Genomic DNA, 27,856 nt, shown 5'->3' on the forward strand with positions numbered 1-27,856 from the left:
GTAGCCGGCGTATTAATCAGCGCGGGGCCGCCTGCCGCCTCGGCCCATAAATCGGGCGGGGGCTGCCGGGCGCGGTTCCTACGCGGCCCCGGGGGGTCCCGAACGCTGCTCGGGCGGCGGCGGCGGCGGCAGCAGCGCGGGGCGCCGGCAGCACCGCCGCCCCCGCAGCGCCGGGCCGCGGAGCACAGCGCAGCCCAGCCCGCCGCGGCGAAAGTTTTGCCTCCCCTCTCCTGGCCCCGCGCCGCGGCGGAGCCCCTGCCCGGCTCGGCCTGGAGCCGGCGGCGGCCCGGCGGGCATCGCCTCCCGACGCGGGCGCCGGCAGGGCAGCGGCGCGCCCGTCCCCGCAGCGCCATGCCGCTGGGGCACATCATGAGGCTCGACCTGGAGAGAATTGCCCTGGAGTACGTCGTGCCCTGCTTGCACGACGTCGGCTTCTGCTACCTGGACAACTTCCTGGGGGAGGTGGTGGGGGACTGCGTGCTGGAGCGGGTGAAGCGGATGCACCGCGACGGGGAGCTGGCCGACGGGCAGCTGGCCGGCCCCAGCCGCGGCGTCGCCAAGCGGCACCTCCGCGGCGACCAGATCAAGTGGATCGGGGGCACGGAGGAGGGCTGCGAGGCCATCAACTTCCTCCTCACGCTGATAGACCGGCTGGTGATGTACTGCGGGAGCCGGCTCGGCAAGTACTACGTGAAGGAGCGATCCAAGGTAAGGGGCTGCGGGGCCCCGGCACCGGCTCCCGGTCGGGCCGCCCCACCTCGCAGCTCTCAGTGGGACCTGGCGGAAAGTTTCCACGGGCTCCTCCCGCCGTGTCGCGTCCTCGCTGTCCGCGGGTGTCTGTGGGTTAGGTGGCCCCGCCGGGCTGTCCGCTCAGCACCGCTCCGGCTGCCGGGGGCGCCGTGGGCTGCCCGGGGGGGACGGGCGGGTGCGGAGGTCTTGCTAAAAACGCGGCCGCGGCAGCGGGGCTGCCCGCTGCGGGTCCCTCGCCCCGCCGGTGCCGTCAGCGCTCCGGGGCGGCTCACCGCGGCGCCCCGTGCTGGGCCTTCGCCGGGCTCCTCGGTTACCGACGCCGGCCAGGCCCTTGCCTGTACCCCCGTGTGCCATCCGGGATCGGTTCGCAGCCCACCGGGGGGCTGCAGGCGGCACCGCACTTCCCGGCGGTGGGGCCGGAGCCCGGCTGGACCCCGCGGCTGGCTGCTGCTTGCTCGCCCCAGCTGCGGAGAGCGGGGACCGCCAACGCGGGGTGTACCCCGCCAAAAAAGCCTAGCCTTGACCATGACTTTCCTTTGGAAGATTGTTTCAGGTGGAGTGAAAAGCTCCCTCCCCCTCCCTGCGCACGTACGCGGCTCGGGTCCGATTATTTGGTTGTTTGTGCCCATGTGATAGTGTTATCCAAAGTAGTTTCGATGGTCCAACTCATGCCAGCGTCCTACAGCTGAAGAGGTTGTCGTTATTGCATTGGGTATGTGGCACGAAATAAGGGATGCTCTGTTTGAGCACGCAAACTTTTTTTTCCCCCAATGTAAGAGTTATTTTTTCTAGGCTTTCTTGCTCGGAAATGGAGAGGACACTTGTAGGATACTTGTATTATAGGTTTCTTTCCCAATGAAGTTTATTTGCACTTGCAATGTCATTACTTCACTTTGGGATAACTTGGCTTTTCTTTCCTTGTCTGTTTTGCTGTGGCAAAGTGGACTGGCTTGGAACTAAGTTTGTTTTATTGTCCCAAATGCTGAAAACATCCCCATTTCTTTATTTCTTACTTGAATTCTATAATATATAGCACATTTTCAAAACATCCACTTCTTTTAGAGATATGCTGAAATAGAAATGATGGAACTTTTAAAAAATTACAAAAGTGAAAAGTTACGCATTTCTTTTGGTCTTAACTGGCACTGAACTAAGGGGATGTGTGAGTGGTGCTGAGATTTTTTTTTTTCCACAGAAAACGAAGAAAACAGGATGGTGATGTTTACCAGTTGCTTGGGAACATCTTAAAACCTGTGCATGCACCCCCCTCCCCCCCACACACTTCCACACAGTAGTGGGAATAATAAAAGGTTGAAACATTGCTCCTGTGCCTAGCTCCACTGAACTACTGATCATCAGTTCAGTTAAAGCTTGGGTAGATTTGCTTTAAAATGTGAGTAGATTTCACTTATTCCTGGTGGGAGCCTGATGTTAGAAAGTATAAATAACCATTCTGCTTTGGCATGCCTTTAAGGTCATTCTAGTTCTTTCTCTGGGTGATTTCTGTTTGCCTGATTACTGCTGAAAGTACATTGCTGGCCACCTGGAGGGGAAAAAACAGGGGCTTGTGTTAAAGTTGGGCTGGAGTGAAAGGAGGTGGTCCAGCATTTGTACAAGATATTTGGAGAAAGACTCAACTGGGTGCTTGAAGGCTGTTGGCACTGGCTGGGGAGAAGAGTCTTTTGGGGAGTGACCTTGGATTGTAGAGATGATTTTAAAATTGAGTTGCGGTGTTCTTGCAGTCATTTTTGTACAAATAGTAATAACAGACAGACAGAACTTGTTTTATAGATAGATACCAAGCTACTTGCTATACAGAGGGACTTTTGGCCCCTGTGCTTTAGCGTGGAAGGTGTCAGACTCTAAACAGCGCTCGGAAGTGCTGTACAACAGTCCAGGACTGAAAGAGCCTAAATATCGCTTGTAAAACTAAATGCAGAGGAATTTCCATCAGAAATTAATAGTAACCAATCCCCTTATAATAATAAGTACCATGGATACATGAGGCCCTGGAATAGCAGCTGCCATCTGTAACTGAGGTGTATGTGGGACACCTTCAGCAGGAAGATTATTCCTGTGACTAACCAACTGACTACTACAGTGCATGCAGGTTCCCACGTCACCTATAGACATTTCCCTTCCACCATAAACCTACCCATTTTGCTTATCTTCTGAAGTCTTGTGAATGCATATACAAAAATCCCAAATTTAAATTCAGTGTATTTTTATTTTATCTGCTAGATTATACACATAAATGGATGCCCAGAAAACTTCCATGGCTTAACATTTGGAGGGGCATGGGGTGTTTCTGTGCAACTGGACCAGAACTTCTTAGTTGGACATGTGCTATTATAATTTATTATTTTGGGATATAGGTATTAGATGAGGCTGAGTCCAGAGCAATTTGTGTAAAGTGTAAGCCTTTGGCTACATGGCAACTCCTCTTGTCATGGAAATAAATCTATGTAATATCAGCCTCATCATTCTTATGCTGTTTATGCTTTTAAAACAATAGTATGACTTTAATCTTCAGCCTAAGTGTTGGAAGAGAGGGAGAGGTTTGCTTAGTAAATGAACCTCTGTCAGCTTACTGTCTGCTTAGTGTGCTTCATGGTTTTTTTTGTAGCTACACAAACATAAGAAGACAAGAATGACTTTTGTACAATAAAGGAAGCTTTCCTTGTAGCTACACGAGAGAAATGAGTCAGGATTTTGCCATTTCCAAATGACTTCCAACAGCATTAGAAGAAAGTTAAGATTGCATCGAAAAGAATGGATGGAAGTAAAATTTTACAAGGGTACTGAATACTCTTGAGAGCTGATAGTTGACATTTGAGGGCTGATAATGAAATGTAACCTTTCATCTTTGCAGACCAGTGATCCAAATCTACCTTTGGAATAAGTCATACTTAAAAATATTAGCTGACATGGTTAAATGATCAAAATAGCCAGATAACATTATTCTAAAGGACTCTTCTGTTGACAAACCCAAAGCACTGCTTGTTGGTTTCTGCATTCTCCTCAACTAGAGTTGCCATTTTTCTAGTAAAATAATACCGTGGTTCCCCTTTTGTAGTAGGTAAATAGCTGAGGTTCTCACCAAAGCATGGTTGACCCAGGTTGAGTCCTCTCCTCAGTCTGAGAAGATTCACATCCTTGTGCAGAGGGATTGGCCTCAGGACAGAGGTCAGTCTGGTTTTGAGGACCTGTCTCGACTCTGCTGGAGATTTGACGCTTGGAGAAAAGCTGGCGGGTGGTTTGGGCTGGGAAGCGAGGCCACAGCTTGGTCTCCATGGCCGACTGGCACCTGGAGTGCCCCTGGGTCAAGTGGTGCTCTGGGGACTGTGGGTGAAAGGGTGATGTGCTGCAGCTTCTGACTCCTCAGGTCCCAAAGTCCCTTTTTGGGGTTAATTGGGGTTTGCGGGGGCTTGAGGGGATGGTGGAGATGATGCTGCCTGTAAAAGGTTTGGGCCCACTTGCGAATGAATATTGCTTAGGTGCAGAGGTGGCACAAGGACCTGCCATGTATTACAAAATTTTCCAGGGGGCAATTACAAAATTTTGTAGGCGGTGAAATGTCTGCCATGTAGAAAAATAATCCCTGTATTATAAATAAATAAAGCAACAACATTAAAAAAAACCCTCCCCAAAACAAGGCAGGAAAATATTCCAGAAGAGAAGCCATTTGAGAAATGTCTCCTTCAAGATGTAAGAAAGGAAATATTTTTTTAAAGTTAGAAGCTGCAGATGTGCCAGGTGCTGTGGAGTTTGGGATATCTGTCCCTTTGGCAGCCTCAAATGCTGCAGAGCCTGGGGAGCCCTGGGCCCTGGAAGTCCCTCCTGCGGGGAGGCAGGGGACGGGGGCTGGCAGGAACCCGGTCGGCTGGCCGGCGTGCGGAAACGTAAAAGCTGCGTTCGCAGCGGGATGCCTGGGTGGCTCATCTGCTGCTGAGAGGCTGTGGCTATTGCCCCTTTCACCTTTGCCTCTGCTGGAGAAGGGCAGCTCTCCCGTGGTCGGGCAGGGTCCCAGAGCGATGCCGTCAGCGCCTGCTGCCCTGGGCCACCTCGGCTGAGTCAGTGCTTGACGTGCTGCCAGCAGGCTGCGTTGATCCTCACGGGCGAGGGGTGGAAGGTACTTTGGACTGGCGTGGCTGCGCTCTGCGTGGACTCTGCACCCGGTCCTGACGGCAGCGTGTCCTGCTGTGAGTCACTGGTACCCTCTTGCGTGCCGTCATGGGTTGAAATCCATGTCAGGGCTGCCTTTGGGGACCTTGAGCTCATCTTGTGCCTGCTGGACACCAGTGAGTCCTGCTGGTTAGAAAATAAGGCAAGAAGTCATAATCCTAAGAGCTGACCTGTGTTGAAGGAAGCCCATGACCCATGTTTTTAGCTCGGAATCCAACTGCTTGCATTCGGTGTCAAGTATATGGCCTGAAGTTAAAAAAATATGTTTTCAATATGGGGTTAGTTAATTGAGAAGTCCCTGTGGGATGTGAACCCTCTTGAAAACTTGCTTCAAAATCTCTGTGTGGGCCTTTCACTTTTTTTATGGGATGTTTTCTGCATCTTCTGCCTGTAGCCACAACACCTCCCTGCTCACCCCACCCTGGTGGGCCCTTTCTGACTCTGGCAGGAGAAGCAGGTCTTTTGTGGTGGCACTTCATGGCTCGTGAGTGTTTGCTGAAAACCAGAGCGGGTCCTTTGCCTACCACATGATGGGGTGGTCTTAGGTAGGTTTTGAAACATGGTCTGTCTAGCAGGTGGTTACCAAGATTTCTGTTCCTGAGGATTGAAGAAATACATGAAATGTCACAGGCTTGGGTTGAGTGGTTTTACCAAGTCCCTCATAACTCAGGTAATGAGGTAAGATATTTTTGCATTTATGTATGAAGAAAGAAAAGTTCTGTTCTATAGCATTCAAATTCTATCCTTTGCAATTAAAACAGAGTGAAACGCTGCATTTTCTGATTTGAGGTGCGGATGTAAGGAGCAGGATAACAGAAAACTGGCTATAGATCTGAAGAGCCATACTGCCTATAGAAATATACTGGTTTATTTTATGTTACAAAGGATTTTTGATACTTGCGTAGCAGCATGCCTTGCAATTAATTTACAATGGGAGGTCTGATGAATACTACCATCCAGAAAAAATATGCATAATTTCTTTCTTCTAATCAAATGCACATGTTCTGGCATAATGGGTAGGTTCAAATCTGTTCTTCTGGCTGGCTGCCGGCAGAGTCCAGAGCCACTGGAACTGTAAATACAACAGACAAGTCATTTTATGATATCAGACTGAGGAATTCAGCATTGGCACAGATCCTAGAGTGGTTGCTTTGGCTCGGTGTCAAAGCTGATGTTTATATCTGTGTTTGTCAAGCAAGATTAGTTAGCCTGGTTAATTATACACAGGAATGTATAATTTTACTTGACAATCAGAGGATTAAATGAGTATAAACCTGGGCATATTAGCTCTTGTTTTTGTTCTTCATCAAATTATTCTCAATGACTTTTTGAAACTTTCAAAAGATACTTCTTCTCTGAAAGAGGCACTTGGAGAATCTTTCAGATTGCTTCTTCATTCAGCAGGGACAGGGTATTGGAGAAACGGGTCAATATTTTACAGACAGCAATGCACATATCTGTGGGTGGGTTCAGAAGCATGGGTAGCCTCTATGGAATGGTGTTTGAGCTCATACTTGGGTGTTGAAGGTACAAGCAGCTCGAATTCGGTACCTGTTATGCTCTTAAGAACCTGACTGTAGTGCACGGGTAGACTTATTCCACGGTAGGCCGTGGAATAAACGTGCCGTCTTCAGTGTGGTTGCACCAGAGCCTTTAGCAGCCAGGTGACTGCTGCTGGTCCTCCTTTCCCTCTCTCATGGAGGAGCAGTCTGGAACCACCCAGCGACCTTTCTTAACCGAGTTAGGAGCCTGTCCATGTGCTTTACAGTCATGGTCGCAGAGGGAGGCAGAAGGTGGGTAATCCTGTGAGAGAAGGGAAAGAGCTCTGGGGCAATGTGAAGAGCAGGGTGATCTGTTTATCCTGAGTTTGTGCACGTGTTGTGGCATCAGGGCAGGTTACTTGACTTTTTTTGTGTTGTCTGTAGTTTTGCAGTCAAGCAGCGCTTAATGAGTCTTATTGGACTCTGGAGTTACACAACGATGGCAAAACAGTGAGGTTTTCCACAACCTGTCCCGTACCAGTAGCACATTTTCCTTAGTGCCACCTTATCCATTGCAGCGATACCAGTCCTTTCCAGTACCAGTACGTCAGCTCTTAAAGCCAGAGGCTTGCAGTGGTACCCCACTGGTGTGCCTGCCAATATCCCGATTACTTGCAAGCCCTAAGTATGTGCCTCTCAGTTTGTTTTTGTATGAGGGCTCATTGCTCATTAAATGTCAATGTAAACGTTCCACAGCTGTGTGGGGAGGGACACTGTAATACAGGTGGCATTAATGCCTCTGGGTATGGGGAGTGTTTGTCCTTTGGACTGGCGGGGGTGTGTACAGCATTGCAAGGCACGGTATCCTTGGGAGAGCCACCGGGAAAAACGGCAAGATTCAGAGTTCAGTGCCCCCTCCCGCTGAGCTGGCATTTTGGGAGGGAGGGGAGCTGGTCCTTGCTATTACTATTTGTACACAGCCTTTTCCCAAGATAATTATTAATGAATAATTCAGTTCATTACAGCTCACTGCTAATAACAGTATACGTTTAAATGGAGATGCATTGATGTTCATAACACTGATGCAGCATGTACACAGTAAAAGTGAGCTTGTTTCTTTGCATTTAGGATTTCAGCTGTCTGAGTTAATCCCAGCGTCCTTATTTGATTTCACAGTAAACTCTTCTTTCTTTGACTTCCAAACTTCTCTGGATAGTGGCTCAATGTAATACTGCCTTACCCTGCATGTTGCTTCCTGAGCGATTTGCTTGATTTAGCATGTGGAAGTGTCTTCTCCCTCCTCTTTCTCCTATGCTGCACAGATATTTTTTTTTTTAATTTTCCTGGGGTGGTGGGGATGTTCAACAGTGTCTGTAGTCCCTCAGCAACTCCTTTCCATATGTGGAAGGGGTGGGATAGAGGGAGGAGATAAAACCGCAATGGCCCAAACATGAATGCATTTTTAATCAGATGAAATCTTGATGTTTGCTGAACAGGCTGGACACACTTGGAAGAGATCAATACTTTTATCAAATGTTTCAAGATGACTCTTACAAAGTCAAAGTACTTTTTTTTTTTTTCTTTTGTTTTTGGAGGTATTCACTTTTTGGAAAGTTTTCTCCTCCTCCTGTTTCAATTGGATTGCCTTTTCCCATTGTGTAATAGGTCAGGGGCAAGTGGTCCTTTGGCACCAGCAGGCCACATAGCGCTCATCCATCTTGCAGTGGATGGCTTGTGAGAATGAGGAGGTCAGGAAGGGAAGCCTGCGAGTAAGTGTTGCCGGTTTTAGATTTATGGAGAAGGAGGATGTGTGCATACCAACTCGAGGGAATTTGAAGCCCTGGATTGGATTTATCATGACTATAATCCTTCTGTCACAAAGCTGAAGACTGAAACAACATTGTTCGAAAGCTGCCAGCAACACAAGACTCCCTAAGCTTCTGTGAAAAGGTTTTATTGGATTAGTAGAGGAGCTCTCCTGTAGAGGTGTTTTGGGAACTGCTTCTGGTACCTGTGCCTAGGGCAGCTTGTGGCCCCTGAGGTGGGCTCCAGGGTGAATAACTGATGCATTGGCACAGAACATAGTGGGGCTTGGCAAAAGATTTTGATTGATGCATAATATTACATAGCAATTTGTTTTATTGTTTTGAAAAGAGATGACAGGGAGTTGGTCAGAAAAACAAGAAGGTCTCTCTAGTTGTTCAGGCAGTGAGGTAGAGGAAGGAAATGGATGAAGGAGCCTCATGCCAAGTAGACTATCTCCTACTGTTTAAGCTGTTCATAGGCATGTCATCCCATCAGCACACCACTCCTGACCGTTCCTGTGAGTGATTTGGAGAGAGCTGTAAGCCCCATTTCCCCTCCATCACTCGCTCACTCACACGTATGCATCTACTATCTTTCAGTGACAGGAGTTTTTCCCTACAGTCATTTTTCTCATGTCATTGTGTTTTGATAAGATTAGTAGACAAAGAAACTTAGAGCCTCCATGCAAAGCAGTTGATTAAACAAGCTACTTGTTGATCTGATTTTTCACAAATAAAGAAATACAAGAGATTTTGCTGACCGTAATGGTTCCATGGAGGCTTACTAAATGTTCACGCCACCAGCCACCCAGTTTAAAATGAATAGCATAAATTGCAGGAGTACAGCATAGCACACTATCTGCACAGACTGGAAACAGTTTGTCCAAAGCTTTGTCAGCTGGAAGTGGCAGGCTAGCCATGTTTTTTGCCAAACATCGGGGAATTGCATCCTACTTTGTAGCAAAAAGGTACCCATTTTGACTCTTGTATATATCTAGCTCATATGAATCCTCTGGTCACAATAGACTCTTTTCTATACTTTCTTTTTGGACCTGAAAATCCAAACAAGAAATGTGTTCGCATTTTTCTTGTCTGTAAGTCATAATAATTAATCATTGCTTATGTCTTCTTGCACTGTAATTTTTTTTATACAAATTGATAAGGCAAATGTTTTTAAAGTTTTGGCCCCAGTTCAGCAATTCACTTAAGTACTTTTTTTAAGGCTCTTTAAAATCAATGGGACTGAAGCACATCCTTTGGTGCTTGGCTTAGAATGTGCTAGAATATGTTTAGAAAACTTCAGGAAAAGTTGTGGTGATTTCTTGTGCCGTCCCTGATCTTTGTCTACATTTTGTCTTAGATTTGAAATACGGGCCGTCTTTTACGTGGCGTCTTGGGACGGAGTAGGGAGCCCTACTTGATGGAAGTTATAGATAGCAGTTATGATTTTTATCTGACCTTTGCAATTGACTGTCTTGTGACAAACCTGTCTTCTACCATTAAGAGTAGCAGTTATTCCAGTAATGCATACAGGGAGATAGGTGCTAGTCAGTGCAGGCTGGGGAACGCCACCCTGAATGGGAAAAGCCTGGGGTGCGAGGCACTGTTGGACAGCGGGCTCCGAGGCGGTGGATGCTGGCATGGAGCCTCCTGACTGCCCCGAGGCTCCAGGGTGTGATGAAAGTGTCTTGCACACAGCCCCTCGCTGGACCATGTGGGTAGAAAAAAAAATGCACAACCAGGGGAATTTGGGAGAGGAGATATTTAAAAAAAAAAAAGCGGGAGGGGGGAAGTGTCAATTAGTCCTCAACTTGCCTGTTCCTAGGTTGTTAACAGTCTTAGGGTGTTGTGCTTGCTGCTGAAGACTGTGTGTAACTGCACCTTGCCTTTCTAATTTCCCACAGGGAATCTGGTAGAAGTGGTTTGAGAAGCGGAAAAAGGAGAAGCTTCACTGTAAATGCTGTAACATGTCCTGCTGTTAAGGCATATAAACCATGGCGTCTGGCTAGATGTGCGCAAACAGAACAGGGTCCTCCAGGATGTATCGATGACTCTGTTCTTTACAGTATTCACCGATGTTCCTGCTTCCCTAAGTTAACTTGTTCTCTGTCTTCCGTTGTCTGTGGAGCATGTGCATGGTGTCTCTAAGCAGGCTGACGGGAAGGGTCACTGCCTGGTTCGCTGTTTTACAGGCTTCCTCTTCACAGAGGAGCAATGAGAGGGTTTGCAAATGCCGGTCCTCATTGCCAAATTTACTATAATTCGGCATTGATGGTGGTCAGAGGCTGAAGTGTCAAGGTTGTGCATTTTACCATTATATTTCTTAGTGCATAACTTGACGTCTAACTGGTGACCTAAAGGCTCAGTGCTAATCTGACACCAGTGATCATTTCTTGGCAAGGATGAAAATGTAGTTGACTTGGTTTTTGTTTGTTTCTTTCTTTACACTTATCTAAGATGTCTGCAACTGAAACAAACACAATTTTTTTTCTTTCTTAGTTTACTTTTATCTTTTGCTGGTACTTGGTTAAAAGCCCGTTTCACTGCTTACCATCCGTAGAAGCTATTACTGCTAATTATGAGCTGTATTAGTACAATGTCTTGGCTGCAATTAGGAAAGGCACCGGTTGTGCCAATGGTGACCATAGCTGTGGGCAGACATAGTACCTACTTCACCCCCATACCTAAATATGGACATATATACCCTTGTAGCTCTGACTTGCCACCACATATCTGTACTGCCTTCCCCCTCTGCATTTCCCACTGCAGAGAAGCACTTGTGCCCCACAGCTCTAGCAAAGCCAGCTGCAGCCCCTCACCAGGGGGTTTCTTACCTCCTCGCTTACTGCAGCCTGTCGTGCCTTGCAGCCACCATCTCTCACCTCCATCCCAGGGAGCAGGAGGGACAGGGCTGAGGGCGCTTCCTCTGGCTGCCTGACCAGCTGGCATCCTGGGAGAGCAGCCCCTTCCAGCTGCCAGCTGGGCTCACCCCTGGCCGCCTCTGCGCTGGCTCCGAGTCCATGCTGCTCTGGTCACACTGGCTGCCAGAGAGGAAAGATTTTGGAGAGGAAGAGGAAAAAGGAGGGAACAGAGCCAGAAAGACCACTCCAGGCTTTCTGCATCCTCAGGAAACATCCTGAACCCACACCAGAGAGACCACCTCCCTGCTCAACAGTTGCTGTGCTTCCTGCAAAAACTACCTTAAATGCTGAAGAACATTATTACTTTAAGACCCAGTCCTGAAACCTCCCAAGGGCTGTTGCTCAGTGAGTTGCAGTGGGAAAGGCTGGGTACGGCTCCAGAGGGGACTGCAGTGAAGCAGAGCAGAGCGGGAGTGGGGCGGGAGGGGAGGCTGGGGAGGACACCCTCCAGGCATGGCTGCGTCCCTGTGCCCAACCACTGCCCCGGCTGGTGAGTCCAGGCCCGTGGTAGTGGCCGTGACACAGCCGGCCTGCAGGGTTGGTCTCTTCTGTCAGGTGGTGGCAGCATAAATCCGTGGGAGAGTCTTGACCAGTGGAAAAAAGAGAAGTGGGAATTCAGCAGCCCGTGTTCAAATCCGGAGCCTGATGTTGCCTCACAGTTGGGTTTAGGACCAGGCTTCCTTGTCTATGAGCTGAGAGCTTTTGTGAATAGCTTTAAGTTGTGCAATTGTAAGGCTGGAGCTCAATTTGTTGTGTGTGTGCATGTCTGTGTTTATGCATGCTTTCTTTGTTCAGAGTTGTCTAGTTTCTGCCTACACACATCTTACTGGTGCAAGTACCAACTGTGGAGATGTGCGGAGGGCAGGCACTACAACACTTAGGATTTATTTATTTTTTTCTTTTTCTGATACATTTGTATTGCCTAACCTTAGAACAGGTATATAGCTATATTATTACAAAAGTGCCTTGAATCTGAATAACTTGTTTCCTTTCCTGTGTGGAAAGATGCTGTGTCACTGTATACACATTCATCCCCTTTAATTGCACCCACACTAGAGAGATTGTACCCTTGTAATGTACGCATGTAGTCAGAGCGGTACAACTTTATGTGCAGGCAAAGCCTTAGAGGTAAAGACTACATGTGTTGTTTAAACATAGCAGAAATTATTTCTGATGGTAATTTACTATAAGTAATTTTAATGAGTTTTATCCATAAATATTCATGTACACAAAATTCTATGCAGGAATAAATGTACTGTTAGCTGGGCAAGGTCCTATGAAAAGGTGGGGGAGGAGCAAAAGATGGGTGGGGGGTGAGTGAGATGGCTTCCTTCCGAAGCTAATATAGGAGATATTAGCTGGTGTTATCAATTAGCCTTAATTTGGTGCTACTGCTGTGAAAGCAAACACTTGAGAACCGTTCCTCTCTCCGTTTATGTAGCGCAATAACGTCTCAGCAGCCTCAGAAGCCCAGACGGCTCTGAGAGTTTTGAGAGGACCCTTGAGGCATATTTGGGGTACCCGCCAACTGTGACGGTGTTAGTCTAAACCCTGCCTCCCTCTCTGGCAACGGAGAGAGACTTTCACTGAGCCAAAGGGGACGAAGAAAAACATCTCCCTGGTGTGGTGCTGCCTCCACGGCGGTGGGAGCGTGTGAGGCCATGAGAGGTGTCCTGGGCGGTGGCGGTGGCCCCAAGGAGGGACCGTGCTGTGCAGCTGGGGCCTCCCTGTCCCCTTGGCACATCTGCTTCAAGGTGGTGGCTTGTCACCTCCTTTGCCTGCGGGCGGCCGGGGTGCCCCCCGCACGCCTCCGAAGCGAAACTCTCACGGGAAGTGTCAGGGGTGCCGCTGACCGTGTGTGAGCTGATAAAAGTCTTGTGGGCAGCGTTTCTCACTCGCCCTGGGCCCGTGGGCTAAAAATAAATGAATAATAGTAAAAGAGGGATGTTGGGCAGCTCGGGCAACTCTGACACCAGCAAAACACAGCTTGCCTGTGTTGTGGCCGTCTTTCCTGACCTTTATTAACGCACCCACAAGAGCATCAAAATATGTAGAGTTCTTTAAATGTTGCAGGAAAAAAAAAGTAGTGTAATCCTCTGGGTGATTAGTAGCAGAATTGAAAAGGTCTTAAATGCTGACAAAGAATGAAAGGCTACAATATTTAAGGAACTATGAAATTATCTTTCTACCACAGAGATGAGGATATTCTGCAGAGGATGTCTGCGCTGGTTACCATGCCTTTATTCCCCACTGAGAACCTGAACATCCAGGGATGGTCCTTACAGATTTCCTTAATGAGCCTGTACTTACAAATTTGCTTTTCTGCGGGGGTGGCGCTTGTCACCATGTCCCCTGGGACTCATTACGGGGGATGCTTTCTCTATCTGCATTGATTGCTTGCGATGCTTTCTGGTTAGTGCAGCTCGTCCAGGTTTGGTTCTTAGGGGAGACGAGGGGACTAAAATAGTTTTCTGGGTGATGAAAGAGGGCTTCGAGTACAGCCAAAAATAATCCTAAAAGTTAATTAAACAATATTTTTTTTAAAGTGTGGGAAATAAGCGTGTGTGCCTGTGTGTGCAGCAGCAGGGGGAGGAGACCAGTAAGAACCAGAACAGAGAAGCGCCTTGAGTGTGTGTGTGTGCTGCAGGCGTGGGTTTCCCCCTCTTCCCTCCACAGTGTCTCTGTGAAGTGTACTCTGGAGTAAAGTTTGCGTTTGATGGCGGATCGCCTCACGCTCCGCACGTAGCACTGTCGTTAAGCCATCATCTCACTGGCCTGAAGCCAGGGCTCGGCAGCGCAGGGGTGGGCGGTCTTTCTAAACTGAAACAGCCTTTATTGATACATTGATGCACTGCGCATGTTTACAGCTGCTAATTGGAGACTTAATCTGAATATCCTTGACTGAACTAATTCACTGGCAATAGCCTTTTAAATTTCAGGTCCTGCCGTGATGGTATGCCTGCTCTTCACAGCATGCTAATCCCTTCTGAAGCTGGATTGTCTCTGTGTGCGTGCAAGGCACGACGACCGAGTAACGTTGCAGCCTAAAATGTAGTTTTTAGGTCAGAGGAGGATGTAAAATAAAAATCTTACCTGATTTTGCCATTGCAGAATACAAGAGAGAGCACTGGGGAACTAGAGAAAAGCGTTAACTGACATACATGCAGAAATATGTAGATTAAGTAAACATACAAGAAGGGAGGTTAATCCTTTTAATTATTAGAAGAGGCGAAGATGCTCACTGCAAGGACAATTGTGATCCTATGGCAATTTTAGATTTCTTTCCTTAAACTTAAACAGTATTCTGTTTTTTCCTGGCCATGCCAAGAGGCTGAACAGAGAATTTGGGTGGTGGTCTGAAAGCAGGAGGCGTTATTTTACTTGGCTTTAAAAAAAAAAATGCAATGTAGACAGCATACAATGGAGGATGAATGCCTGGGACACTCTTGTCCAGGAAACCACAAGTCAGATTTCTCTCCTCAGAAGCCTGGAGAACTCCCTCGGTCAGGTCCTTTCACAGTTTCCTGAATTGCCTCTTCACTTTAGGATCCCAGGGAGTATCCAGCAATGGGGACAGCTCAACAAAACTCACCACTGTCTCCAAGGCTTGGTTCACAAATGCTCCCTATTCTCTTGGCAGTGGCGGACGGCCACTGCCAACACGAGGCATGGCTGTTCCATGCCTTTCCACTTCACAGCGGCATTGCCCTGGCAGCCAGCTTGAACTTGAAGGGCATCCAGATTTATCTCTAAGTGGGTGTTCTGCTAAGGAAAGAAATAAGAGAGTCATGAGCCGAAGCTGTCCTTCACACTAATAGGACTCTTCAGGCCATGAAAAACTAAATTTTGTTGCCAATCATTAGAAAAGCTTCATAAGCCCCATAACAGATTCATTTAATAGGGAGCCCATTTTTAAAGCAGTGTCAATCTGTGATCTAGCTTCCTTACAGACAGATTCCATAAGATTTGAAAGCTTATTAGGGGCTCCTTGAGCTACCACTAGATAACATAGCAGTCATCAACAGCTATGTGGCATGGACGTAATCCATGAACAGAGCTTTCATGGGTAATTCTTTGTTTCTACCCTTAGTTCCAGAAGAAATTTAGTAAGCAGGAACAGTTTTCCCTCTTACAGTAATTAGAATAACATCAGGTAATAATAGCCTTTTGGTTGGTAAGCAAAGATAAACCAGTATCTTTGCATCTTTTTCCTGTAGATGAGAGCAATACTCTCTCGCACAATTCCCGCTTTCAGGCTGTTCCTCAAAAAAATCTCCAAAATGTGCCTCAATGCACCTGGAAACAATAATCAAGCTAAAATGCTGCATATGAAAGACCAAAATAGAATAAAAAGGGAGAGATGAACTTTCCAGTTCTTGGAAGATCTGAATCTGATGATAATTACATACATGCAGAGAGAAGCAAGTATCAGACCACCTGGCTAAAATGCTATCCATGGAAACAGGATTTTTGTACAGTTATAAGTACTTGCCTGCGGGAAGGTACTATTTAAAAAAAAAAAAAAAAGACATGGTAATGGGCATTGTGAAAACAGCATTGTGCTGTTTCACTTGTGTGGCTGTGTCTCTGGCTGTAGAAATGTCTTCTCCTTTCCTCTTGAATTTTCAGGGTTACTGATACAATACCAGAGCAAGGAGCAAAAAGTAGCTGTGATCATGTCAATCTGTCCAAGATGTAGTGATACAGAGATGAGTCACCTACCAGTACAGGGTCATATCACCTTTCATATCTTGGTTATCATGCCTTGTTTGGCCCTTCAGTAGTCATTTGTCACTTGCATCCAAGGTACCTTCGTCGTGTAGGACTACTGCAAGTGAATGAAGGAAGTCTAGAGCAAACTGTGCTTGTAGCTGAGTTTGCGGAGTTTGATCTGCTTTGTGTTTCATGAAAGATGGTAATTGCCCCAGCGTTTTTATTGTTATTTCTGTTGGCTTTTTTGCTTTTTAGATGTCTTCCGTATGGCTTTGGTTTAGGCCTCTGTATGAAGATGAAGGTTGAAGTGAAAAGGTGCACGAGTCTTGCCCTGCGAAATTCTAGCCCTTTCCCCGGTGTTTCTTAATTTCTAAAAATAGGCTCCTTCCTCACACAGCCTTTGCCCTCTCTTGCCTCCATCCCTGAGCAAGAAGCTGATCAAAGAGAGGAGGCTAGGTTTAGCTCCGTAAATCCAACAGCTGTTTGACTGAAGACTGTTAATCAAGTTGTGGGTGAGGAAATGAGGGACTGGTTTCTCATGCAGTACTGCCACTGAAGCCCATCTCATGTCTTGCATGACTGAAGTGAGCAGTTTCAAACTCCTTGGAATTGGTGATTCCCTTTCCAACAGGCATGAAGCTAATGTCTCTGATTTTTTTGTGTTTTAACATAATTTTCTTCCCTCTGTTCCCTCCCATCTCTATGGAGTATTAAATTAGACCAATTTTCCTAGTTCATGCTTCAGTATAGCAGTTGAGTGTTTTAACTTTCATAAATTCAAACAAACTAATATTTAATAATGTTCATGAATGCTTTATACTTAACCATTATAAGCTACACAGTAGAAAACACTTGGGTGCAATTGGGTGCAACAAGAAAGTACTTAAGAAACACCCCGTTGTGCCTGTGTGTCAGACAAGCCTCAACTGAGAATCTCTTGTCTTTGATCATGAAATGTCAGACTACTCATGTTCTTTTAACGTAGAGCATGCTGTGTGCCTTTCCATTTCTGGCTGTACAGACTGTGCGCATCTACAAACTAAAATCAGGTTGACTACAATATGCGCTCAGACGTAAGTCAATCAAGTGAATCCTGGTAGTCCTCATTTCCTAAAGTCTGGTCAAGTGATTTTTTTTGCACTCGAGTTCAGGACTGAGAACCACATATTGGACTGAAATTTGGGAAACTTAAAAGTGTGCAGCCAAATAAAAATGTATCTGAAAGCTGCAGTGGCTATAGCACTGTTAATTCTTATTAATACCTTGGTTTTCTAGACAACCATAGTAGTGATATTGTAGATCAGTATTGCTTTGTGTCTGTATAGTACCCTTCATCTAACAGACTTTAGAAGTAATTTCTGAATTTAACTAGTTGATGTACAAGCTGTATGCAGAGATGATCTACACTAGGGATCGAAAGTAGCAGCTGTTCAACAATATATAGGACAAATCTGGTACAGAAAATGTGGAGTCTTAGCTTAATCTGCAAGGGCGGTTGGTGTTGGCAGGATAGAGTTACGCAGGTCAGAATTTTCTCTGCTGGTTGCAAAAGTCATATTAGTTCTGAGAGGAAAATACGGGAATAGTATAGAGTTACAATACCACCTATACAGCCTGCACTAGGAGTGCCCTGGGGCCCTGGCTTAGTGCTAGCAGGGACGGAGAGCATCTCCTCCTGACCTGCTGTCATCACTGCTTCCAATTAAGCAGTGTTCATTTCCACTTAAAGCATCTTCTAGCTGAGGTATTCTCTGAAGTGTTTTGTTCCAAGTATCAGTCCACCCCAGCGCTGCTTATTTTATGAAATGTAAGAGAATGATGCCTCACAGCATGGTCCTGGCTATCAGCTAAGAGAATTTGTTTTTCCCCTTGCTAGAAGCACAGGGAGGCAGGGAAAAATCCTTTCTATGGAACCGTTGTTTTTTATCTGCCTCCAAACTTTGCTGGTGCCTTGCAGTTTGACTTGCAGATTTCTCTGGCTGACTTGAGTGTAATGCTTAAAAACTGAATGATGAATAACTTATTTTTGCAAGCTTCTGTGCAACACAGTTTCCTGGCTCCTTACTAAAGCTGGTAATTACTGCTTGTTTAACTGATGGTTGATTTGCACCCTCTTGGGAAACCTAACATCTCTGAAAATGACAGTGCAGAAACTGCAGTCTTGACGATTTGCTTTTCATTTTCCAAGTTTTGTAGGCTTTAATTTATGACTGTCGACTAGACCACCAGAGCATTGGTCTTCAAACTGTGGCGCGTGTGTGTGCGACTGCAAAGGCATGCATCTGTATATCAGAGTTCTTAACTGTTCAGCTGTTGTTTAAGACAAACTCTTCTCCATTAACTTAAAATAAGGGGGAGGGGGTGTTGCTGAAATTTGCTCTGAGTGCTTACACTGGGAAGTTAAGCCAACTAGCAGCCATTGTATGGATTGTATTGCAAAAAAAAAGTTAGGTACATTCCTGCTCATTACTGCGTGCTATAGTTAGTTTAGGTTTGGGGTTGGTTAATGAAGGGAGATACTTCCAAAAATGGAGTGTGCCTTTCTGGACACAATAGCTGAAAAAGTATAGGAAACATTTTTTTTTGATACTCCACTTGCTCACCTGATAAATGGTTTGATTATTATGATCCAGCCTCCGGCTTTTGTAGCTAGCCTGTGCACTAAACTGGCAAATACCAGTGTTCACCAATTACCTAAATTAAGTCTGGGTCACGCATCTCATCTCCTGTTTCTTGTTTGCTTTGAATGAATCCAAAAGTAGTGCTAACAGCTGGAATCCCTGCTGAGGCCAGCTTGATCTGCTCTGGAGCTGCTCCAGCCAGTGCTCTGATAAAGCTTGATATCGTTTCAACAGGCTCTAGGAGGACCAGAATGATTTCCCTTCATTGTTTAAGGTTTCATTCAAATATTTGCCATGCCAGGAAAAAGGATATTTCACTTCTGCTTTTCTCCCTTCGCTGCTGCTACTAGAAAACTTTTTTTCCCTTTTCTTCAAGTTAAGCTAGAGTGTGGCCAGTGCTTTTGGATTCTGTGGGCATTGTTCTACTTCTTCCCCAGAGACTCTGTGTGTTGTGGTTGCAAAAGGTGCACCCTGTAAATAAATAAATAAATAATGCATCAATGTCTTGGAGTCAAAGCACGTGTTCTGCTAAGAGAACATGTTACGTGGGGGAGGCCGGGGAAAACTCTGGCCTTCTGCCCAGATTTCAGTAGTAAGTAAAGCACCTAAATCCCTTTAAGGATCTGCAGTCTACTATTCTTCAGCAGCTTTTTGACTGCGGCATTAAAAAATAGTAGTAATATTGGATTGATTTTTAGGCAGTTCAGTAATCTTGGAGTAATGTCTGCTCTCCAAAGAGAGACGTCCTTGAGGCCTCCCTGATTTTGTGTTGTACATCGACTTAAAAACGAGGTATTATCAGTCAACAAGGTTTTATTCCCACCGTTCATCATCCCTCTGGTACGATTAGCAGAGCTTGCTGAGCCAGACCTCGTGCTGGCGGTGGGCGCGCATCCTCTCGGCAGCACTGTGCTCGCTGTAGAGATGAGCCCCCTGCTCCCGGGCTCTCCTGGCACAGCCCTCCTGCCCGGCTGCCGGCATCGCTGCCCCCTCTCCTCTGCTCTCTCAGCTCCTGGGGTCACGTTCCCCAGCACATGAGGATCAGGTTTATCAGAGGGTTACTATTTTAATTGTTCGACCTAAGCTCGTTGTGCATGGGATGGGTGAAGGGTGCACCCGCGTGGGCTGCTGTGCTAGCAGCTGGGATGGGGGGGATGCACGAGAGGGGTTATCCTCCTCGGTGAGGGTACAGCTCCCTTGACCTTTTCTACATTGCGGTTACAGCTGGCTTGTGGTTTCCACCAGGCTTGTGCCCCTAAGCCAGGCTTGTTTCCAGTACTAGGCTGTAGACTGGCCCTTGCTGCTGTTACCAGGCTGATAGCAAAATGTAAGTTCAGTTGTGGAGCCGTTTGTAACAGCAGAATGACAACAGACCTGTGGCAAGGCATCTAGCCAACTGCCTGGTGTGATGGGAGAGGGTTTATTACTGGGAATTAAAGGTACGCACTCTTGTTCAGCATAATCTCCTGCCCCGGTGGGCCACTAGCCCCAAAGCAGCTGTGGCCTGAGGTGTCAGGCGGTGACTCTCTGCTGCTTGCAGGTACCGTTTGCTGGTGCTTCTGGGGAGGAAGGAAAGTCAATTCATACATGACTTGAGATGCAGAGCAGTATTTTCACAGCTGTATGTGTACACCCATCCCACCTGGCTGACTGCTGCGAATAGACTTTTGTTCTTGGTAGCAGAGGGTCCAAGGGATCCACTGCGCTGGCTGGCAGTAACTTCTGTGCCAGTGTTTGTTGGCACAGTAAAATTACCTTTGCGATTAAAGCAGCATGTGCTGTATTCTAGCTGGTCATGTGTCCCATGAGGGCAGCATGGCTTTAGCATGTGCTAGGAAGCAGAAAACAAGACCTCTGGGGTTCCTAGATAAAAATTTCAGTTGCTCTTGGTAAAGCCTGTACAGTCAATCTTCAATGCTATCAACTGTGCTTGGCAGATTATTAAGGGCAGGTCATGCAGATGGTGCACAATCACATCCTCATTCTGTGGGATAGGCATGTACAATACTCTTGTATCCAGAGTTTGGATGGATGGAAAACTAGGTGGGTAAAAAACTGGTTGGATGGTTGGGCTTAGAGGGTGGTGGTTAATCAGTCATATTCTACCTAGAGGCTGGTAACAAATGGAGCACCGTGGGGGTCTGTCACGGGACCTGATGGTTAACCACCTTTGTCAGTAACCCGAAGCAGATGGCAGAGTGCACTCTCATCAAGTGTGGAGGTCACGCCAAACTTAAGGGGAACCAACTGATGCACTCAAGGGCAGGGCTGCCACCTAAAGGGACCCAGACAGGCTGGAAAAACAGGCCAACGGCAACTTTTATGAAATTAAACATGGACAAATGCAAAGTCCTGCCCCTGGGAAGGAAGAGCCCCTTGCAGCAGTACAGGCTGGGGGCTGCCAGGCTGGGGAGCAGCTCCCCAGGGGAGCCTGGGGACCCTGATGGTCTTGATGGGCAGTGAGCTTAACATGAGCCTGCAGTGTGCTCCCTGCGCAACAGCATCCAGGGCAATATTCACAGGAGAACAGCCAGCAGACTGAGGGGAGTGATTATTGCCCTCCCCTCAGCCCTGGGGAGACCATATCTGGATACTGTGTCCAGTTTTCCAACTGAACTTAGCCCATCATCTCTCATGACTCTTGCTGCTAATAATGGCAAGCAATGAAAGGAGATGTCAGAGGAGTAGGAGCAAGCCTTCTATTGCCACAGCTTTAGTGGCGTAAACTCCATGGAAGGTGACTGGTATCACTACCAAGTAGTCCCAATAGTGACGAAGTGACTCCGAGGCAAAGATCCGGTACCTTACCAGCAGTCTCACCTGCTCTTCCCTGCGTCCTGCTTAGGCTGCTAATGGTGTTAACTCAAGTTTAAGATGTTTTTGCTGTAAAAACCCTTTTAAGACCTGTTGACTGTCGTGTGGTTTGGACTAATTCGTGTTAGGCTTATCTCATCATTCAAGGTGAAATTTAAACAAACCATAAATTAAGCGATTGTATCAGCAAGTCTGGAGATGATCAAAGAGAGAAGTAAGCTTCTGAAAGCTGTTTGGTTAGTTCTGTGGCTCAGTCCATGAAAGCAAACATGCACTTCCCTGTGCAAACACAGCACGAAGGAGTTGCAGATTTTTGTAGGCTTTGCTCTATGGACTTTTACCCACACCTCCTGGGAACCCTCACTTTAATGTTCGACCATAGGGATGTATATGACAGGGCCTGGAAGATATGAATAGAGGAGGATGGTGGTAGTAAGGCATGACATCCTGGGATCACTTTCTACTTTCATTATGACTGGCAAGTCAGTTCTGCAATGACTGCTCATCTTTTGAAACGTAAGCAAACTTTAGCTGAAACTGCCTCAAAGTCACGTAGCTTGTAGAGAACAATAAGTTTGTACTATAAAGGCCAGTGTTTTAGTTTAATTCAGTTTTTTTTCCTCCTACTTTAGTGTATATATTGTGAAACATGAACGGTATTTATTTCCAGTTTGGAATTTCACACTGACTGACTCATCCAGTGAAAGAAGCTTGTGCAAAGATACCTTCCGGTGGCGTCTGCTGTAGGTTTTGGATTGATCATCTGAAAAATACTGTGCCAAACTGGTGGTGGGAGGATGCTTAGCAAAGAAAAACTGAAGGTGGGCATCTTGTAGAATTTATTTTTTTACAATTTTTATCTTTCATTCAGGCTATGGTCGCTTGCTATCCTGGAAATGGAACTGGGTATGTTCGTCATGTGGATAATCCAAATGGTGACGGGCGCTGCATCACCTGTATTTATTACCTGAATAAGAACTGGGATTCCAAGGTGAGTAAGCTGCAGGGTTGAGGCAGAACATGAAGGAAAAACTACTTCAGAAACAGAGCTTTGGAGCTGTCAGTTGCCCCTGTGAACTCTGGTGAACTTTTGAACAGCTGGTCCATTCTTCATCTCTACATTTATTTTCTTGGTGTTTATGGCAACCCTTTGGAAGTAAGAATCTGAACTGTTCCCTTATCATTCTCTCTCCCATCCCACACACATACTGTTTTGTTGCTATAGAATAAAGCTTCTAAGCACTGGGCCTGCTGGCTCTTACGTTTTGTTTAGAGGAAAGAGTAATGAAGCACTAGAAAGAAAAACATAATCCACTAAAGAATAAGTGGATTCTGGGAGCAGAATAAAATGACAGCCCAAATTTGGGACGTTAGCATTCTTGATACTGTTCCTTCAGGCTAACCTGCAGAAGATCTTCAGGCAGTTGCCTTTGTGGTTTTCTTCCTTATGAAGTGATGGGGCTTAGTAAGAGGAACGAGTACATGGCTTGTTTTTTCGTCTCTATCTTTGACTCCACCAGTGGGTATCTTGACAGGACAGTGCTCTTGTTTCTCCCTGTATTAATATAAGGCAATAAAGTCAGCCTTGAATTTACCATACCTTTAAGTTAGAAACAAAATAAGGGTTTGTAAAATTGCAGGATGTCTCTTTACACTTCTGTTGTCATAATGCGGCACATACTGTTCACATGGATTATCTGTTGAAAATTGCCCAATGTTTTTTGCCTCTCTAACCTGTCTTGGCCACTTTAGGTGGACGCTTTTTAAGCACACGTAAATACTATGAACCCCCCAAAAGCGAGTTCAGATTTAGAGGCAATTCCACTAAAAAATGCACTGTTGGAGAAAAACATTCCTTTACGGAGAATATGATAGTGAAACATCTCAATGTAATAAAATGAAGGAGGAGATGTGGGAGAAAATGCAAATATCCAATTTATTTTGAGCACTGCACTCCTGCTCTAATAGTGAGGAAGCACCCAAGTGGACACTAAGAAAGCTAACTGAAATCCAGGACACTGGTGGAGAGTATTATGTGGGTGTGATGGTAATCTTATGCAAATGTATGCTGGAGGAGATGCAGTATGACCATGCTGGCCTTAGAAAGCAACCATGTTGCTTTAAGCCTGACCTAAGAGTTTCTTACGGAGGTTTGCATGCCACGTGGAGGTACTAAGTCAGGTCAGTGCTGGGTTGTCAGCATCTTCCCTGCACTCTGCGGTGCAGCATAAAAGCCTGCAAAGAGCCCTCTAGCAGCAGCAGGGAGAGGCAGAGTTCATCTGCATCTTTTGAAGTTTCTGCAGTGCGTGCAGATCAGCAGACTTTTTCCCCGAAACTGGTGGCACATGGAAAGAGAGAAATGATGTGGTAGAGAAACCAGGCTATGTCATAAGCAGAGAAAAGACTGGCTGGAGATATAATACAATTATGAGAAGTTTATTACAAACACAACAATAGAACAGACTTCAGTCTTCTCAGGGTGTAAAAGTTGACTCCTATATGATCAGATGCAGGCTCTGAAATACCATAAGCAGTATCTGGCAATTGCTGGGAGGAGAGTCTGATCTCAGACTGGTCAGGTGGAGCACCCTTACCTGCCTTGTGGTATTCACTGGTTCTAGAGGTGGGAGTGGGATCTCAGAAGTTTCCCAGTGTTTGTTACAGGGCCAGTGTTGTCTTTATCTTGGTTCATTTACTTTAGCCAGATGTTTATGCTGAAACATTACAAACTGTTTGGGAAAGTCAAGGTGGCCAAGAGATTCGGTGTACAGTTTCCCAGTGTTGTCATGTAGCTGTCTTGGTTATCATCAGATGTTTATTCCCCATTTGTTGAGTGCTGAGGAGGGAGAAATAAGTCATTGTTTGCATGAATGTGTGGGTGTTTATATGTGTAAAAAGCAACCTTTTTCTTTCAGCTGCATGGTGGAATTCTTCGGATATTCCCAGAAGGAAAGTCCTATGTAGCAGATGTTGAGCCGATTTTTGACCGATTACTTTTTTTTTGGTCAGATCGAAGGAACCCGCATGAAGTCCAGCCTTCTTATGCAACGAGGTAAGTAGCATATTTGGTATTGATATTTGGCCAGGAAAAAGCAAAGCATCTCTTCTACCAATATTTGTATCTAAAATTATGGCCATCGTGTGTTTGTTTAAGTACACATGTGCATAAAAAATAGATGGCTAGATTTTGAGTGGATTTTCTGTTTTTGAGTCACTGGGAATTCTCTCATCGAATGAGGAAGGACAAGCTTGAATGATAAGATTCCTTGTGTGATGGAAAAAAAGCCCTTTTACCATTGACAGGAGAAATCTTCCAGGCCAGCTATTTAGCTGGGAGATGCTGGTTTATACTTTTGCCCTCGTAACACTATAGGGATTCTTGGGGCTACCATCTGTCAACAGGCTACGAAAAGCTGATGTGACGCAGGGCAACCCCCAAGCTGCCTGCAGGCATCCCAGAACAGAAAAACATGCAAAGGGCTGTAAGCTACTTTTGCCCTCTGTTACCAGGGGCTGTGCACTCTTTTGTGCCTCCAAGCAGAAATTCTCACCTATATTTCTATCTTACTTCATAAAACACACATTTAAAATGCTGTCTATATTTGTCTATGAAGATGTGCCATTTGCATCCTATTTTTTTATCTACTAATCCAGTTTTGTTCTTTGATTTCTCCATGAGCATGAAACTCCAGGGCTCTATTTTAATAGCAAAAGTTGAAACAAACGCAAGATTTCTTTCTTTTATAGATATGCCATGACTGTGTGGTATTTCGATGCTGAAGAAAGAGCAGAAGCCAAAAAAAAGTTCAGGAACTTAACTGGTATGATTCTTTTATAAGTGTTCACCAGAAAGAATTTAATGCATTTTGGTATTTCCAAAGTCAGAGGCAGACTGGGAATAACTCTGTAGCTAGATGGGTATGACATTCATTTTCAGAAAGCTTTTTCATCTCTAATCACTAGTCAGTTATTTTATTTATATATTTTATATATCTCCTCTTTAAGTGGAGAGGTTGTGACAGAAGAAGATTCAGGGCTGGTCTCAGTATCCCTGGTGAGCGTGATGGGGAACTTGGGAGAGGCGGTTTCTGATTTCTGTCCCAAATGGCTGCTGAGATTTTGTCCCACCCCGGGTGGCTGCTCCAGTCACTGGGAGTCTCTAAACTCTTCTTTTGTTATTTGGGAGGTGCATTTTGTCTCCTCCAAACTTTGTTTAACACAAAGTCATGAGACTTACACAGTTTCCTAATCATGTTCTCTAAATGTTCTGGCCGAATAGGGCCTGTCTTCTATATTAATGAAGGGCAGTTGGGGCCTGCAGTCATGCAAAAGGGATTTTTCTTTAATTTACAAGTAATTTCTGAGTGGGGGTATTCATAATGACCTTGGAATGTATAGATTGAGTTGGAAAGAAACTAAGTTTAGAAATATATTTAAGTGCATCTTTTGGCAGGCAGTTGCTAGAGTAGCTGTGATCATGGTGCACTTCAAGAGCTACATACATTCAGCTGGGTCTCACAGATAGCTAAGTGAGCCCAGAGACGCTTCTGCAGAAGCCCGGGAAGAGGTGACCCCAGCTTTCCTAACGGCAGCCACACTGCCTGCTACTGTAGTAATGGCATGCGAGTAATGGACTGAGTTGTCCAATGTGCTGCGACGCCCTACCTGGGGCCATGCTCAAAAGTTTGCTGTTTGGAGCAGTTTAAGATCTGGTCTTTAGGGATGGCCTCAGGCAGTTCCTCAAAATGCAGCGTGGAGAGCATTCATCTTTTTTAAAATGTGTGCTGTGTAGCAGGGGACCAGCAAAGTCATAATTAGTCAAATGCTTTTCAGAACAGACTGTTGTTATCTATGTAGCTGGTATGCAAAGCGAATACTGGCTTCACACTTCAAGTGGATCATGAGCAAGGGGCCAAGAGTGGCGGGAAAAGTATCACAGATCTGAAGTCTGAAAGTTTATTGGGCTACTTAAATACTGCATGAGTTGTCTTCAGTTTCAACAGGGCAGATATACAAAACCTTGGTATGACTATCTCATTAACATGCTGTGGATTCATTCAGCATTCCAGTTCATGTAGTGAATTCATATCATGAATCTGAAATGGAAAGTGCTGTCCATTGAAAACAAACCAACTTTATTATGTTTCTGAGTTTTCAGATGAATGCTGTCAGAACCCTCTGGCTTAACTGCCTCTTCTTTTTTCATCTTTTCTATGCAGATGCAAGGAAGAGAGAAGCACCTCTTGATGAAGACTAATCAACTGTTCCTGAACTCTTTGTGAGGAAATAAGATCCCAAAGATGACTTCCATTTCCAGCGAACAAGGGCAAATTCTTGTTATGCACAAGAACGCACTGGTTGTGTCTAGCATGTGCATCTTATATTGATGGTACTTAAGGCAGCCTCCTGTCGTGCCTGCGTCTGGCAGAAGGAACACCTGTTTTCTGTTTGCTTTTTGCTGGAAAAAGTAACCAGGGTTAAAAAAAAAAAAGAGTATCACTAAGCCTAGTGGTAGTGGCTCAGCCGAGTGGCTTCTGATCACTCTTGTAACCAAGATAACGGTCATTGAACTAGTGGTAAAAACCCAAGTCTCATTTGCACTTTATGGGGGGGGGGGAGGAAATAATCTAGCTCAATGGGAAGGAGCTTTACAAGTTGAAAATCTGTGGCAGACTGGTCATGGGCAAGGAGAGATACTGGGAATGTGAAATTAAACTGGATTTTTGTAGTGTCATCTTACGGTCTGTCCCACATGGGTCTGTCGATGTACTGTTCATCACTATGCTGCGCAGAACATTGGCTCAGCTCTTTGATAGCACGACTTTCCAAACAGATTTTTGTCTACACAGTCATCGCATTTCCTGGATTTTGTTTGCTTTTCAGGAGTCACGCTCTAGCTGTGCAGTTGTGCTGCCCTTTCTGTCCCAGGACTGAGGGGAAGTAGTTATGCATCTATCCACAACTTTGTAAAACTGTTTCCTTTCTGTTCTGAGCGGGAAAGCAGCTTTTCTCCCAAAAGTTTGGTAAACTTGGAAGGCTGCTGGCACACAATGCATTGGCACTAAAGGCCAATGATACATAGAGTTAAGTGTTATTTTCGTGACTTCTCCATCTACTATGTTTTGTATGACACAGATACGAATCTTAAAGGAAAAGATATGTCTGGCAGTCTGACAAATGTGTGATAAATAATGGGTAACTTAGACTTGATTTGTATGCTGCTTATCCTTAGTTAACACACTTGTTTAACTTTGCATGCATGTGTAATTTGAATGGAACAGTGATTCTGTTTCAGTTGATCTGTTACACCAGGTTACTACTTCTGCTGTGCTCAAGCTGTGAGATCAGAGTTATTCAAATGGCAAAGCATGTATTTTTTTCTCCATTTGTTTTTTTAAACTTATTAGACTCAATGAGTAACTGGTGAGCTATCTTCGATTTGCCTAAGCTCCTACAACCAGCACTTACTATGCAGTCAGAATAGCTCTTAATGAAGCTGAGAGCTGGCGGTGGATGTATTTATCACTTATACTAATTGTTCTCAACCTAATACACTCACTTGCATT

At 45.6% G+C, this 27,856-nt stretch overlaps 1 protein-coding gene across 1 annotated transcript; it reads left to right on the forward strand.

The window, feature by feature from the left end:
* Positions 1-351: 351 nt before the first annotated feature.
* Positions 352-27,856, forward strand: EGLN3 (egl-9 family hypoxia inducible factor 3). Its single transcript, XM_075151686.1, has 5 exons — positions 352-708; positions 22,162-22,281; positions 24,206-24,342; positions 25,038-25,111; positions 26,510-27,856. Exons 1-5 carry the CDS (start codon positions 352-354, stop codon positions 26,545-26,547), a joined length of 726 nt encoding a protein of 241 aa, XP_075007787.1. The 3' UTR covers positions 26,548-27,856.

This window comes from Calonectris borealis, chromosome 5, assembly GCF_964195595.1.
Source record: "Calonectris borealis chromosome 5, bCalBor7.hap1.2, whole genome shotgun sequence".
NCBI lineage: Eukaryota > Metazoa > Chordata > Aves > Procellariiformes > Procellariidae > Calonectris > Calonectris borealis.